General features: G+C 42.0%; 1 protein-coding gene across 4 annotated transcripts in view; it reads left to right on the forward strand.

Annotated features, from left to right (window-relative positions):
* golga4 (golgin A4) overlaps window positions 1–15,996 on the forward strand; it is a 246,147-nt gene that overhangs the window by 217,834 nt on the left and 12,317 nt on the right. For all 4 annotated transcript variants that reach the window (XM_072263075.1, XM_072263085.1, XM_072263094.1 and 1 more), the window contains 2 exons: window positions 8,588–8,688; window positions 9,908–9,994. In XM_072263075.1, the coding sequence (XP_072119176.1) occupies window positions 8,588–8,688; window positions 9,908–9,994 (188 nt within the window). The remainder of the gene's footprint in view (window positions 1–8,587; window positions 8,689–9,907; window positions 9,995–15,996) is intronic.

The following is a 15,996-nucleotide window of genomic DNA, read 5'->3' on the forward strand; positions in this document are numbered from 1 at the left end:
AGCCCATTCTTTTTAATTTTCCATGTTCAGGTTGGCTCATATATGTTTCCTGGAGGAAAGCTATTTGTGCCCTCTCTTTTTTCAATTTAGACATAATCTTATTTCTTTTAATTGGATTCAAAACCCCATTAACATTATAGGAAATTATTTTTACCAATTCAGTTTGCATTTTTCTCTAGTGGGAAAAAAAAACTCTCCTTTTCTAACCAAACAGTAAGCAATCCCTTCTCAACAGTAAACCAAGACATATAACCACACCCTAGACATTTTTGAAAGTGTAACATTTGAAAATTTTTCCCGACTTCCCACAGTGAGGCCTGAGCACCAACCGGCCTCAGTTCAGAGGGATAACCTCTATCTTCACCCTGTGTTAGAGGGCCCTCAGCAGTTTGAATAATCATAGAGAATTTTCTCCTATTTATGTCTCGACCAAATTGCTATCATTCAAGTTATTCCGCCTAGTTTATTTTTAGTTACCAGTTTTCATTTTACCTTTAAGTCCGATTTACTCTTTTCAGTCATTTCTCTTAATTAGTCTGTATTCTCTGTACATTCGTGTCTGAATATTTGCAGCTTTTCCTTGTAGTTTGACACTCTGGTTTGTGTGGAGCGTCCTTGCCCCAGTAACTGCCACGACTTCTGCCGAATCCTCTCCAGTAGCGACTCCGGTTGGGTGATAAGTTTAATAGGTAGTCCCCGGTCCGCCAGGTCCGACGTTGCCTCCTCCACCGTAGCGTAAGTTTTTGTCCATTCGTCGTAAAAGACTGTCAGCCGAGCTGGATACGGGGTCTGGAATCTGATGTTGTTTTCCTTCAGGACCCTCCGTGTTTCCGTATATTCCTTCCGTCTGGCAAGGATCCCCGGTGCGTAGTCGTGGTCTAAACTGATTTTACAGTTGCTCCACATGAAACCTTTCTTTTGCCATGCCCGTTTAAGCACCTCTTCCTTCGTTCTGTAACTGAGAAATCTGACCAGAATCGATCTGGGCTGCGCGCCTGCCGGGGGCTGTGGTGCCAACGCGCGGTGAGCCCTTTCTATCTGTAGGTCTTTTGCGGCCGGTATATCAAGGTTCTCTCTAAGCAGCTTCTCTATGAAGGGAATCATCAATCCGGGTTTACCTTCGGTTCCTTCGGGAACTCCGTAAACCCTCACATTTTCCCTTGAGCGGCCTTATTGATCTATTAGTTTCCACTGGAGCTGGTCTTGTAGCTTCAGCATTTCTGCTATCACTTCCTCGGCGTTTTGTAGCTTCTCTTCAATTCCAGCAATCCTCGCTTCGGCTTCATCTATCCGCGAGTTAGTTTTTACTATTTCTCCTTTAATATCTTCCAGCTGTTTGCTGTTATCTTGTCGGAACTCGCGAATCTCTCCGAGAATCAAAGACAGAGTCACAGATTTCCCCTCATTATCCCCGTCCTGGCTTGCCGTGGGGGAGCTAGGCCCGTCGCCTTGCTGCGTCTCTTTATGTTTATCAGCCTTCGGAGCGGACTTTTTAGTCTTAGACATCATCCTTGCCCCTTTTATTAATATAGTTATGCAATATTAAGTATTTGTCTAAATTCGATTTTGGGGCAGTTTACCTTCTTTTTTGTCGAGAGACCTTTTCCTTACGCCGCCATTCCCTTGATGACCCGGAAGTCATAGCGCTACAATTCTTGTAAGAACATTGCTTTGACAGAAATAAACTGTTAACACCTTAGCAAAGTCAAATGCATCAAGGAGAGCTTTTAACACCTTTGCAAACTCAAATGCATCACAGGGAGCTCTTAGCAGCGAGCAAAGAAGAGCTGCTAATGCAGAATTTTCCAGTTACCACAGAGGTACAGTCGACATTTTGGGCCGAGACCCTTCATCCTGACGAAGGGTCTCGGCCCGAAACGTCAACTGTGCCTCTTCCTAGAGATGCTGCCTGGCCCGCTGCGTTAACCAGCAACTTTTATGTGTGTTGCTTGAAATTCCAGCATCTGCAAATTTCCTCGTGTTTGCGTTACAAGGATGTTACCTGGATTGGGGAGTATGCCTCATGAGAATAGGTTGAATGAACTTGGCCTTTTCTCCTTGGAGTGACAGAGGATGAGAGGTGATCTGATAGAGGTGTATAAGATGATGAGAGGCATTGATCGTGTGGATAGTCAGAGACTTTTTCCCAGAACTGAAATGTTTGCCACAAGAGGACACAGGTTTATGGTGCTGGGGAGTAGGTACAGACGAGACATCAGGGGTAACTTTTTACGCAGAGAGTGGTGAGTGCATGGAATGGGCTGCTGGCAACGGTGGTGGAGGTGGATAGGATAGGGTCTTTTTTAAGAGACTTTTGGATAGGTACATTGAGCTTAGAAAAGTAGAGGGCTATGGGTAAGACTAGTATTTTCTAAGGTAGGGAAATGTTCGGCACAACTTTGTGGGCTGAAGGGCCTGTATTGTCTGTGGGTTTTCTATGTTTCTATGTATTCTTCGTATCATATGCATATCCATCTGCACTTTCATAAAGGTCATTTATATATCAATTACAAACAGCAGAGGTCCCAGTCTAGAACACAATTAGTTATCGACTTCCAGTTAGAATACGTACCACTGACTTGTCTTTTACGGGTGAACTAATTTTGATTCCAAATGTCCAATTCACCTTTGATCTCATGCACCTTAATCTGTATGAGCCTCCCATGAGGAGCCTTATCAAACACCCTGCTAATATCTATGTAAACATCTATAGCTCACCTTCATCAATCACCTTTATTGTCTTACTCAATCAAGTTAGTAGGACACAACTTGCCATGCTGACTGTCTGAATTTTGGCTATAGTTTGCCAAGCATTAATGAACCTTAACTTTAAGAATCCTCTCCATTGACGTTCCTACCATTGAATTGCCAGGATATAGTTTACAGGAATATCCCTATTTCCCTTCTGGAAAAATGGAACTCAACCAATCCTCTGGGACCTCTCCTGTAGCTGGAAAGGACACAGTGATATAAGTAAATGTCCAAGCAATCTCAGCTCTTGCACTTCTGTGTAACTTGATTTATCCTCTTTATTGTTCTTTACACCCAACACCACCTTTTTCTCAAATGCCTTAGCATATTAGCATGTTCCATACTAATCTTCCTTTTTCCTGTTCTTCTCCTTGGTAAATACTAATACATAATACTCACTTTGGACCTCATCCATGTCTTCTGCCTTCAAGCACATGTTCCCTCCTATGTCCTTGAGTGGTCCTACCTGCTCTTCAGTTATCCTCTTGCCCTTGATTTGTGCATAGAATACCTTGGAAATCTCTGTGATCTTACTTGCCAAGATCTTTTTGTGGCCCCTCCTGGCTTTCCTTATTCTCTTTTTTAATTCTTTTCTGACTTCTTTATAATCCTCAATGGAACTGTTTAATTTTAGCATCCTAGAGTAAATTCACCACCTCTCTCAAGATCCAAGTTTCCCTTACCTTGCCATCTTTGTCAGAATCTGAATCAGAGTTAATATCATCGGCATTGTGAAATTTGTCTATCCTTCCCGACTGGAACATAACTGTCCTATAATCTACAGTTGGTCTTTAATCTTTCTTTGAGTTCTATCACTATAGACTCAGTTATGACCCCTTAAATGCAGCTGAAATATTGTCCCTGATTAATAGTGTATCTTCCCCCGTCATTTTTTTCACCTTGGAACATTAAGCAACCATTTTTGTACCCCTCTCAACCTCCTTCGTTATGACCTGCAACATCATAGCTAAATGTACTGAACCATGTACTCAAGCCCATCAACCTTTTGAATAATACTTGGCATTAAAATACACACTCTTCAACCCATCTGCCCCATTGCTCCTTGCATCTATCTGTTCTTGCTGTTCATGACATCTATCTTCCAGTCAATCCTTCCACTTTCTGTGCTGGTGCTCTCGCTGCCATCTCCTGCAAAACTAGTTTAAACCCTCCTGAACAGCACTTGCAGTATTCCCAGCCAGGATATTGGTGCAAGCAGTCCCTCTTGTACAGCAACACACATCAAAGTTGCTGGTGGACGCAGCAGGCCAGGCAGCATCTGTAGGAAGAGGTGCAGTCGACGTTTCAGGCCGAGACCCTTCGTCAGGAGGGTCTCGGCCTGAAACGTCGACTGCACCTCTTCCTACAGATGCTGCCTGGCCTGCTGCGTTCACCAGCAACTTTGATGTGTGTTGCTTGAATTTCCAGCATCTGCAGAATTCCTGTTGTTCCCTCTTGTACAGGTTACACTTGCCTCAGAAGATGTTCCAATGATTAAAGATCCTGAAAACCTGCCTCCTGCACCAGTTCCTCAACCATATATTCATCAGTTCTATCTTTCTGTTCCTGCCCTCACAGTGACACTGGGAGTAATCCAACGATTACTACCCTAAGGTCCTACCTTTCAGCCACTTTCCTAACTCCTTGTATTTTCTACATAGGACCTCATCTCTTCTCTCTCCTCCCCCCCCCCCCCCAAAAAATTTGTTTACACCGGTGTGCACAACAATCTCTGGTGCTCACCATCCCCTTGAGCACGTCCTGCTTCCACTCTCAGACATCCTTGACTTAGGCACCTGGGTGGCAACATACCATCCTGGCATCTCTTTCATGGCCACAGGATTTGTTCCCTTACTGAGTTGCATGTCATTGTTTCTCTGCATGACTTTACCCTTCCCTGCTGAGCCTCAGAGCTGGCTACAGTGGCACTGATTAGCTGCTGCTGCTGAGAAAATTGGCCACACGTCTTCCACTTGCATTTCCTGTGGTTACCCAACTATCTAAAGCCTTTACCTGAAGTGTGACTAGCTCAGTAATGCTCATGACTATGAAGCTTTCATCATCCAAGCCACTCCAGAGAATGTCCAACTCCAACTCCAGTTCCTTCACCTGGTCTCCCAGGAGCTGCAGTTGGACACACAGGGATGTTGGTAGTCTCCCTGATCTCCCTCATTCCACAGTCTTCACTGACATCCTATTTATTTTAATAGGAACAATAATTCTTAGGAAAACTCTGCACTGTCCTGCTTAGTTTTAAAGCAGGACAGTGCAGTGCCTCTTCTCCTCCGGCTACTGCAATTGGACAAGCAAGCTCTGAACCATTAAAATGCAAAAACAAAACAAAATCCAAGTTTATTTAATCTATCTTTAGATCTGATAGTGTAATCCAGGCACATCCCGGTGAACCTCTTCCTGTAATGGTGGGGGGAAATCAGAACTGCGCACAATGAAGTTGCATTTGTGGAAAGAGGAACAGAATTAATGTTTCAGGTCCAAGACCTAACATTCGAACTGGTAAGGTGAGAAAATAAGTTGATGGTTACATAGAGGTTGCAAGAGTAGTAAATTGGACAAGAGTATAAATGACAGTGTAGACAAGGTTTGCCCAGATGAGTCCAATGATTTTTGAGCTTGTTTGTTTATTTGATTAATAGTGCCAGGTAAAACTAAAGGGGCCTGCTGAACCTGTGGCAGCTGTATTTAAATGCTAGTGATGGTTATGATAAACCTCACAAAATACTTATTGATAGGTTGCGCTATGCTTACCATTAATCTTGCATGGAAGGTAGTCGCCTTTTACTACTCTGCCTTTTTTTCAAGAATTCTAAAGTTATGTAACAGACTAGAAATTTGATTTCCTTTCTCAAGCCCAGCATAAACCTCTAGTTAAAGTCATATAGCATGGAAACAGGACCTTAGGCCCAACTGATCAATGCTGAAAAAGATACCCATCCAAGTGAGTAGCATTGCTAGTATCTTGCCCATAACCTTACCAACCACTCACTCAGAAAGAATACAGTAAATAATTAAGCAAGATGCACACATTCAGATATTTTGTCAGAATGCCTTTTATTATTTTCTTGTGTTTGCTGCTATCTACTTGGGAGAAACTAGATACAGTAATAGGAGTTGATTGTGAATTTTTTTATTGGTTTCTCCTTCCAGCCAATTGTATTCATAATAATTTTTTTAAATCTTTGGGCAAAATGCAGTTTGTGACATTGCAACACAATTGAGATGACAGATTATTTCAATGATTAGTAATGGAGTAGGTAACTTCAAGATTTTTTGTTGTGCCCAGAAGCAACGGCACTGATTGTGACGTGTACGAGACCTTGGTGAGACTGCACCTTGAGTACTGCGTACTGCTTTGCTCTCTTGATTTGATGAAGCATGTTGTTACGGAAGGATTTCAGCAAAAAATCATCAGACTGATTCCTCGGTGGCAGGGATAATGTTTAGGTCAACCATACTTATATTTACAACAGTTTAAAAAAAATACAAGGACATCTCATAAAAATTCCAGAGAAATCTCTGCATGAACAATCCATTTAGTGTATGTCTAGAAATGTAATTCAACATATAGAAACATAGAAACATAGAAAATAGGTGCAGGAGTAGGCCATTCGGCCCTTCGAGCCTGCACCGCCATTTATTATGATCATGGCTGATCATCCAACTCAGAACCCTGCACCTCCATACCCCCTGATCCCCGTAGCCACAAGGGCCATATCTAACTCCCTCTTAAATATAGCCAATGAACTGGCCTCAACTGTTTCCTGTGGCAGAGAATTCCACAGATTCACCACTCTCTGTGTGAAGAAGTTTTTCCTAATCTCGGTCCTAAAAGGCTTCCCCTTTATCCTCAAACTGTGACCCCTCGTTCTGGACTTCCCCAGCATCAGGAACAATCTTCCTGCATCTAGCCTGTCCAATCCCTTTAGGATTTTATACATTTCAATCAGATCTCCCCTCAATCTTCTAAATTCCAACGAGTACAAGCCCAGTTCATCCAGCCTTTCTTCATATGAAAGTCCTGCCATCCCAGGAATCAATCTGGTGAACCTTCTTTGTACTCCCTCTATGGCAAGGATGCCTTTCCTCAGATTAGGGGACCAAAACTGCACACAATACTCCAGGTGTGGTCTCACCAAGGGAAGGTAGTACCTCCCTGCTCCTGTACTCGAATCCTCTCGCTATAAATGCCAGCATACCATTCGCCTTTTTCACCACCTGCTGTACCTGCATGCCCACTTTCAATGTCTGGTGTATAATGACACCCAGGTCTCGTTGCACCTCCCCTTTTCCTAATCGGCCACCATTCAGATAATAATCTGTTTTCCTATTTTTGCCACCAAAGTGGATAACTTCACATTTATCCACATTAAATTGCATCTGCCATGAATTTGCCCACTCACCCAACCTATCCAAGTCACCGTGCATCCTCTCAGCATCCTCCTCACAGCTAACACTGCCACCCAGCTTCGTGTCATCCGCAAACTAGGAGATGCTGCATTTAATTCCCTCATCCAAGTCATTAATATATATTGTAAACAACTGGGGTCCCAGCACTGAGCCTTGCGGTACCCCACTAGTCACCGCCTGCCATTCTGAAAAGGTCCCGTTTATTCCCACTCTTTGCTTCCTGTCTGCCAACCAATTCTCTATCCACATCAATACCTTACCCCCAATACCGTGTGCTTTAAGTTTGCACACTAATCTCCTGTGTGGGACCTTGTCAAAAGCCTTCTGAAAATCCAAATATACCACATCCACTGGTTCTCCCCTATCCACTCTACTAGTTACATCCTCAAAAAAATTCTATGAAATTCGTCAGACATGATTTTCCTTTCACAAATCCATGCTGACTTTGTCCGATCATTTCACCGCTTTCCAAATGTGCTGTTATCACATCTTTGATAACTGACTCCAGCAGTTTCCCCACCACCGACGTTAGGCTAACCGGTCTATAATTCCCTGGTTTCTCTCTCCCTCCTTTTTTAAAAAGTGGGGTAACATTAGCCTCCCTCCAATCCTCAGGAACTAGTCCAGAATCTAACGAGGTTTGAAAAATTATCACTAATGCATCCACTATTTCTTGGGCTACTTCCTTAAGCACTCTGGGATGCAGACCATCTGGCCCTGGGGATTTATCTGCCTTTAATCCCTTCAATTTACCCAACACCACTTCCCTACTAACATGTATTTCGCTCAGTTCCTCCATCTCACTGGACCCTCTGTCCCCTACTATTTCTGGAAGATTATTTGTGTCCTCCTTAGTGAAGACAGAACCAAAGTAATTATTCAATTGGTCTGCCATGTCCTTGCTCCCCATAATCAATTCACCTGTTTCTGTCTGTAGGGGACCTACATTTGTCTTTACCAGTCTTTTCCTTTTTACATATCTATAAAAGCTTTTACAGTCAGTTTTTATGTTCCCTGCCAGTTTTCTCTCATAATCTTTTTTCCCCTTCCTAATTAAGCCCTTTGCCCTCCTCTGCTGAACTCTGAATTTCTCCCAGTCCTCAGGTGAGCCACTTTTTCTGGCTAATTTGTATGCTTCTTCTTTGGAATTGATACTATCCCTAATTTCTCTTGTCAGCCACGGGTGCACTACCTTCCTTGATTTATTCTTTTGCCAAACTGGGATGATCAATTGTTGAACAATTGTATGACTTTTAATTTGGCCGTTATCCATTATCTGTGATGATTGTATGGCCTGATGTGTAAAAATCACTTAAAGTATTTGTCAATTGAAATAAAATGATTTTATATTTGAATTGTTGAATACTTAATCTGTTTTTCTTAACACTTGGGTTTTTTGTTTGTATAACAGATAGAAATTATGCTGTTGATGGTTCTGTGATAACTGAGCCAACAGAGATCGAATATCTTAAGAAGGTCCTCTATGAATACATGATGGGAAAAGAAACTAAGGTATGGTGTAATGATAACATGTTATGTGATAATCATATTGATATTGAGGCCCTCTCTTGGTTGGGGTTGACCATGGATATTGTGTCCGAGCTGTCTACATGACACGCAAGCCTATATGGAGAGCAAGCTGTTGCCCATGTAGCTGGCTCCCCCTCTTCACCCAGCTGATGAATCCAAAGGAATGGTAGAGACCAGTGCAATTTGGCACCAGTGGTGTTGCAGGAATTGCCAGTCATAATTGAACTCAACATAGGACTGCCTTTGGGACTATAGCTCTGGATTTTTCCTCGGGGGTTTACTCTCGAAGCTTTCCCCATGAGTGGGTATAGCTGCAAGGCAGTAGAGGCTTGAGATCAGAGTTTTCCTTCTCCTAGATGAGCTGCCAACCATGGCTGACAGGCCCATCTGTGTGAAGCAACTGATTTTAAGGTGCCATTAACCTGCCTTTGCCCTTCTCCTTTCAATAGAAAGAGTTCTGGTGGGCTCAGTAGCTAAGCCATGTGTGAAGGCCAAGAGCTGGGACTGGTTGTCATCAGAGGTTAGTTGAGATGCATGCCAGTGGGAGCATTTAATAGACAGTGGGAGGGTATCCCCACTACCTCCACAACCCCCCCCCCCCGCCCTGCGGCTATGAATATAGATGTTTCTGACATATCTGACTGATTGTGAGAAAGGGTAAGACGAGGAACACAAACCAGTCATCAGAGAGGGATCAGAAGTGGGTGATTTCAAGTTCCTGGGTGTCAGTAAGGTGGCTAGTTCCTGGATTAAGTTAAGAAACTGCAAGGTATACAGGCCTCCAAATAGTGGCTGGTGGTGTTCTAATTTGTTCTGTATTTCATTTAAATACATCATTTGTTACTCCGTTAAACAGTGTTTTGTCATTTTTATACCTTCTTGACTATTTTCATGAAGCTTCAACTAATTGGAGTAGCTACTTAGTTGGGCCAAAATGCACTGGTCCTGATTTGTCCCAGTTAACCGGAATCCACTATATAATAATGGTTGTTTATGGTGAGCATTTTGATAAAACTACCTAAATTTTAAGCAAATTATTTCTGTAACTATTGTACGTTCTGATGAGTGTTTGGTGTTTGAAGTGGATAACTAGTTTATAGTCTAGAATTCACATCTGAATAAATTGCACAAGTCAGAGTTTTCTATTTTGTAGTGAAATTATGTTAAAAATTGATTTTTTTAAAATATATCTATATTTCAGACTTTGGCGAAAGTAATAACTACTGTCCTGAAGTTTCCATCAGATCAGACACAGAAAATACTAGAACGAGAAGAATCTCGATCCTCTGTGAGTCTATAATTTATTATGATTTGATGTAGTCAATATAACAATTGGCAAGGTATCAGCAACTAAGTGAAAGGCCACTCATGGAGTCATAGAGGAAATAGGCCCTTTGGCCCAACTGGTTGATGCCGGCCAAGAGCAGTCCATTATCTGTCCAACTGTCTTTTAAAAGTGTTCTTCCATGTGCACTCACTTCCTCTGGCGGTTGGTTCCATATAGTTACCCCTCAAGTTCCTCTTAAATCTTGCTTCACTCACTTTAAATATATGTCCCCTAGTCTTGGTACCCCAACTCTGAGAAAATAGTGTGCATTCACCATATCTATGGCCACAGGGGAGTCTTGTACTATCATAAACACGATTGTCTGCAGATGCTGGAAATCCAGAGTAACACAAAAAATGCTGGAGGAACTCAGCAGGTCAGGCAGCATCTGTGCAGAGGAATAAAGAGGAATAAAGAGTTGACATTTCAGTCCAAGACCCGTCAGATCGTCAGATCTGTACAATTGCAGTCAAGATTGCACTATCTGCCTTTTCCTTTCCTGGTGGTCACATTACTACTTTCTATTGGTACCTGTGGTGTGACCAGTGTTAACTGACCTGACTAGACTTCATGTCTGTTTAATTTGAGTGTGAATGGAATACAGCAATAATCAATATGACAGTTAAACCCTTTAATATCAGCCTTGTTCTACAGTTCAGAGAGAATGGGGAGTAAAACCTTTGCAAATCACAACAGCATTTTTAATTAATTTTCTTTTGATCAAATCTTCTCTGGACATGTATCCTGATGCTGTCCTCGCAACACTCACAACACGCTGGAGGAACTCAGCAGGTCAGGCAGCATCCGTGGAAAAGATTGGTCGACGTTTCGGGCCGGAACCCTTTGTCAGGACTGTAGGGGGAAGGGGCAGAGGCCCTATAAGGAAGGTGGGGGGAGGGTGGGAAGGAGAAGGCTGGTAGGTTCCAGGTGAAAAACCAGTAAGGGGAAAGATAAAGGGGTGGGGGAAGGGAAGCAGGGAGGTGATAGGCAGGAAAGGTGAAGAAAGAATAGGGGAAAGCACAATGGGTAGTAGAAGGAGGCGGAACCAAGAGGGAGGTGGTAGGCAGCTGGGGGAGGGGGCAGAGTGACGTAGGGGTAGGGGAAGGGAAGGGGAGGGAATTACCGGAAGTTGGAGAATTCTATGTTTATACCAAGGGGCTGGAGACTACTCAGACGGTATATGGGGTGTTGCTCCTCCAACCTGAGTTTAGCCTCATCATGGCAGTAGGGGAGGCCATGTATGGACATATCTGAATGGGAGTGGGAAGCAGAGTTGAAGTGGGTGGCTACTGGGAGATCCTGTCTGTTTTGGCAGACAGAGCGGAGGTGCTCGACGAAGTGGTCCCCCAATCTGCGTCGGGTATGTCATTTAACATGGCATAAAGAGCTATTGTTCTTTTCTGTTTGATCATTATTTGCTTTGAGTGTGTTCAAAAGATGGGATAGATTCTACATTAAAGGGCGACTTTGCTCATACCATTCAATTTATGTCATTTTCATATGGCCTATATGGAATTAAAATGTATTTTCTTTGAAAATAGCAATCTATATCATTTACTGTTCACTTGCAGGGGATGAACATTTTACAGTCTAATATTTTGCCCCTGTATTCCATATTGACATATATTTTGACAATGTCCTAGCCAACTGGATTTATAGGTGTAAACTGTGTAGGCTGGAAAAGAAGTGCTATTCAAGCTTGATTATATATTGAAGGTACTGTTGTCCATGCCAGTACTTTTTAACCTACAAGTTCATTTGAAGAAAGTGAAATAAGCTGGAATCACATTTCTTGTGCTACCAAACCAATTAATTCTGGTCTGTTTCATTGCCAATGATAATCACTCTCTCAATGATAGTTATGTCCACAGTTACCAAGCTCTATATTTCCCTCCTTCATCCTGTCTGTATTTACTTTCAGCTTTAAAATCCTGCTTAACATGTACTCTACTCCTCTGTGTCTCCCCCCCCCGCTGTCTCCCAACCCCCATCTCCCTATCACCCTCCTAATTCCTTAGCTTCTGTGACATTCTGAACATTAAAGATAGACACAAAGTATTTATTTAACCCACTGCCCATCTGCAGCTCATTGATCCTTAAGGGGATCTATTCTTTCTTTTTGTTTTTAATATGCTTTAGAATCTCTCAGGATTGTCCTTTACCTCATCTACCCAAGCCATGTCTTATCTTTTTTGTCTTCCTTTATGTTCTCGTGTATTCCTAACATTACTCAAGCAATTTGCTTGATCCTAACTGCCTATAGCTAACATACACCTTTTTCCTGCCTACATCAGACATGATTTCCCTCTCCTGCCAGCCTTTCCCTTCAATCTGTCCTTGAACTTTCCCAATCACACTTTAAATGGTCCCTCACTTGCCACAGGTCTCTTTACCTGCAAACTACCTTTCCCTATCAACTTTCGGATCAAATCCTGGCTGATGACTTCCCCTAATTTAGGACTTCAACTTGACTTTAACTTTCCATGACTACCTTGAAACTAATAAAATTATGGTTGTTGATCTCAAAGTATTCCAATCAATCTTTGCATGTGCGGAATGTCATAAGGTAATACAGCATGAAAGCAGGCCCTACTATCCGTGCCCATCGAAGCTGGTCCCAGATGCCCACAATTAGTCTATATTTATCCCTTAAAACCTTCCCCATCCATTACTGTCCAAGAGAGTTTGAAATGTTGTTATTGTACCTGCCTCAACCACTGCCTCTTGGCAGCTGATTCCATATACGCACCACCCTCTTCACTATCAGGTCCCCTTTTAAATCTTTCCCCTCACTCCTTTAACCTGTGTACTCTAATTTTAGACTCGCTTACCCTCCACAATATCAGTGTTATAAAGGAGCTGGTGCTGGCTGAAGACACTGTTTCTTCAATTATGACGGGTAGCAAAAATGTGAGGGAATGACAACTCGGTGAACTTGACATCATTCATTGTTAGCAGGGGTTCTGGAATCTGCTGACTGAGGATTTATTTGCATTTTGAAGACCAAAGATAGTCAGAATGCTTTGGTTCATGGAAAGTTGTCTCATAAATTTGAATGCATTTTTGAAGAGGGTTGAAGATGCTAAAGCAATAGACATTGCCTATGTGGACTTTAGCATGGTGTTTGATACTTACACAGTGGGCTGTTCTGAAAGATTAGATAATGTGGGATCCAAAGCAAGTTAGCCAATTGCATTTAACATTAGCGTGGTGGTCCGAGGCATAGGGTAGTAGTTGAGGATTGTTTTTGAGATTAGAAGCCTATAACAAGTGTGTGCGTGTATTGGTGCTAGGTTCTGTTTTGTTTGTCACATGTATTAATGATTTGGATGAGTATGTAGGTAGCATATTTTGTCTGTTTGCAGATGATACCAAAATATATTAAACAGTAAAGGAGGTTACAACAGTGTTGTTGATCAACTGGGAATGTGGCAAAGAAATGGATGGTGGAATTTAAATCTGACAGGTGTGAAGTGATGCACTTTGGGAAGTTAAACCAGGGCAGGACGTACACAGAGAATGGCGTTACTCTCTGGCATGTTTCTTCAGTAGAGGCGCCTTGGAATTACAAAGGCATAGTTCCCTGAAAATGGAAACGTGGAAAAATGTGGTGGTGAAGGAGGCATCTGGTATGTTGCCTTGTGCAAGAGTTGGGATGTCATGTTATAATGGGACAGATTATAATGATTAGCCCTCATTTGGGGAAATATACGCAGTTCTGTTTATTCCATTATAGAAAAGGTGTGATTAAGCTGATATTGCAGAAAAGGTTAATGAAGATTTTGCTGGGATTGGAAGGACTGAGTTGTTAGAAGAGATTTGAATAGACTGGGTCTCTTTTCTCTAAGTGAGGAGACTGAGAGATAACATGATAAAATATATAAAATTATAAGAGTGTGTATCTCATGTTTGGAGTGCTTCACACTAGAGGGTTCAGGTTTAAGGTGACAGGAACGTTTAAAGGGGTTTAAAAAGTGTACCTGCAGGAAACGTTTGCTCTTATCTGAGATGAAAATGAGATTCAGGGTAGGGGGGTAAGAGATTTGGAAGGAACCTGAGGGGTCCTTTTCACCCAGAGAGTGGTGAGTACTTGGAATACACTGCCTGAGAGAGTGATGAAAGCAGAATCGCTTTCAACACTTGAATTACCAAGGCACTGAAAGCTGTAGACCAAGTGCTGGATTTGGGATTGATGTAGATCCATTGTCACATATTGGTGTAGATACGGTTGGCCAAATGGACTGTTTGAATGACTTTAAACAGTCATTACAACATAAAAGTCTTCCTGAAATTGAGGTAAAAGGATCAGTTTGCATAATCAGTTCACAAATAGAATTGTTTGCATTTATGAGTTTTTAAGTGGATGTTGGATAAGTAATGTCAAATGTAGAATATGTAATGTCCCGATCTCCCGCCTTGCCGTATATTTTAATTTACAGTACTTTTGTGATGAGGCACAAACAAAGGGTCAAATTACCACCTATTGTTCTGTAATGCAGAGGGCTAGATCTTGCCCAAAGCTCCCTTTGGAACAGTTGCTAGTTTTGCACAGGAATAATGAAAGATTTTCATTAGTTTCAAAGACGACGTTTTTAAAGATTGCCCCACCTTCAACTCCTCTCTGGCCGCCTGCACTGTTACAGCAATATCCTACATAGGCTCGAGGAACAATACCTCCTCCTTTGTTTGCACACATTGCAACCTGCAGGACATTATATTGAGTTCTCCAACCTTTTAACTTGACCTTTCTTTCTGTTTGTATCAGGACAGGAAATCTCTGCTTGTCGTTTTTCTCCCTTTTCTTTCTCTTGTGGCCTGTGGGATATGTCCAGTATCTGCATAGAATACCTGTGACTAATGAACTATATTTTAAGGAGTTAAGTGAAAAGCTAACTTTTAATGTTGCATGTAACATGACCTGTATTTTGCAGCATTACTATCTACTTCAAGAAAATTGCTAACCACTTTATTAATCACACTTTTTTTCGAAAGTGATCTTGCCTATAACTGCCCTTTCGACGATGAGCTTTTGAACTGCCTTTACGACCTAGCATTTTTGTTGTGTAAACTGAAGTTTCGAAGGTGCAGGACAGTTGTGGCATGATGTGTACAGGCCAAATCGAGGTGATGGGCCTGAGCCGGAGAACAGGAAACGAGCCAATGTTTGGCCATTGCTGGAGTGGACTTGAAGTGGATTTGAAGCTGTAGAGTCGAGATGGCGGGGCCCAGGCCTGCTAGTGAGGAACAAACTGACGGTTGATCAATTTAAACATCATGCCATATCGGAAAGGTTTGGTACAGTTCGAATCAAGGCAGCGGGGCCTGAGAATGAGGAACAACTCGTTATGGGCAAGTGTTCAGCTTGCTGCTCGTGAGGTTTACTTGTCACTGTGCTGAACTAAGACTGTACCCTGCAACTATTAGGCTCCTGGATCAGCTACGGCAATGAACTGGCTTCGTCGCTGTAGACTCACTTCTGCGAACTTAAGTTCTGAATGATATTTACTTACTTGATTGTTTACCCAATTTGTACATTGGGTGTTTGACAGTCTTTTTTTTAAAATGGGTACTATTGGGTTTCTTTGTTTTTGTGGCTACCCATAAGGAGACAAATCTCAAGGACGTACAGTATATAGAATACTTTGATAATAAAGGTACTTTGAAAATTAGTGACATATTATACTAACCAAGCTTAACCACCCTCTTGCTGTGTTAGTTTGTTCTGTCTCACAAATTCCCATTTCCTTCATGTACCTTTTCTGCCACCGAGATCTCTTGTTTTCTCTTTCTTAGTTCTAATGAAGGACCTTCGATCTGAAATAGATGTTCCTTTTTCAACAGATGCTGTCTTATCTGCTGATTTTTACAGCATTTCCTATATTTATTTCAGATTTCCATTGTTTGTAGTTTTTCTCTGATTTTTTTAAAGTTTTCATTAAAAGTTACAGTAGCTTTAGGCTTTA

Source organism: Mobula birostris, chromosome 1 (assembly GCF_030028105.1).
Source record: "Mobula birostris isolate sMobBir1 chromosome 1, sMobBir1.hap1, whole genome shotgun sequence".
In the NCBI taxonomy this organism is placed as follows: domain Eukaryota; kingdom Metazoa; phylum Chordata; class Chondrichthyes; order Myliobatiformes; family Myliobatidae; genus Mobula; species Mobula birostris.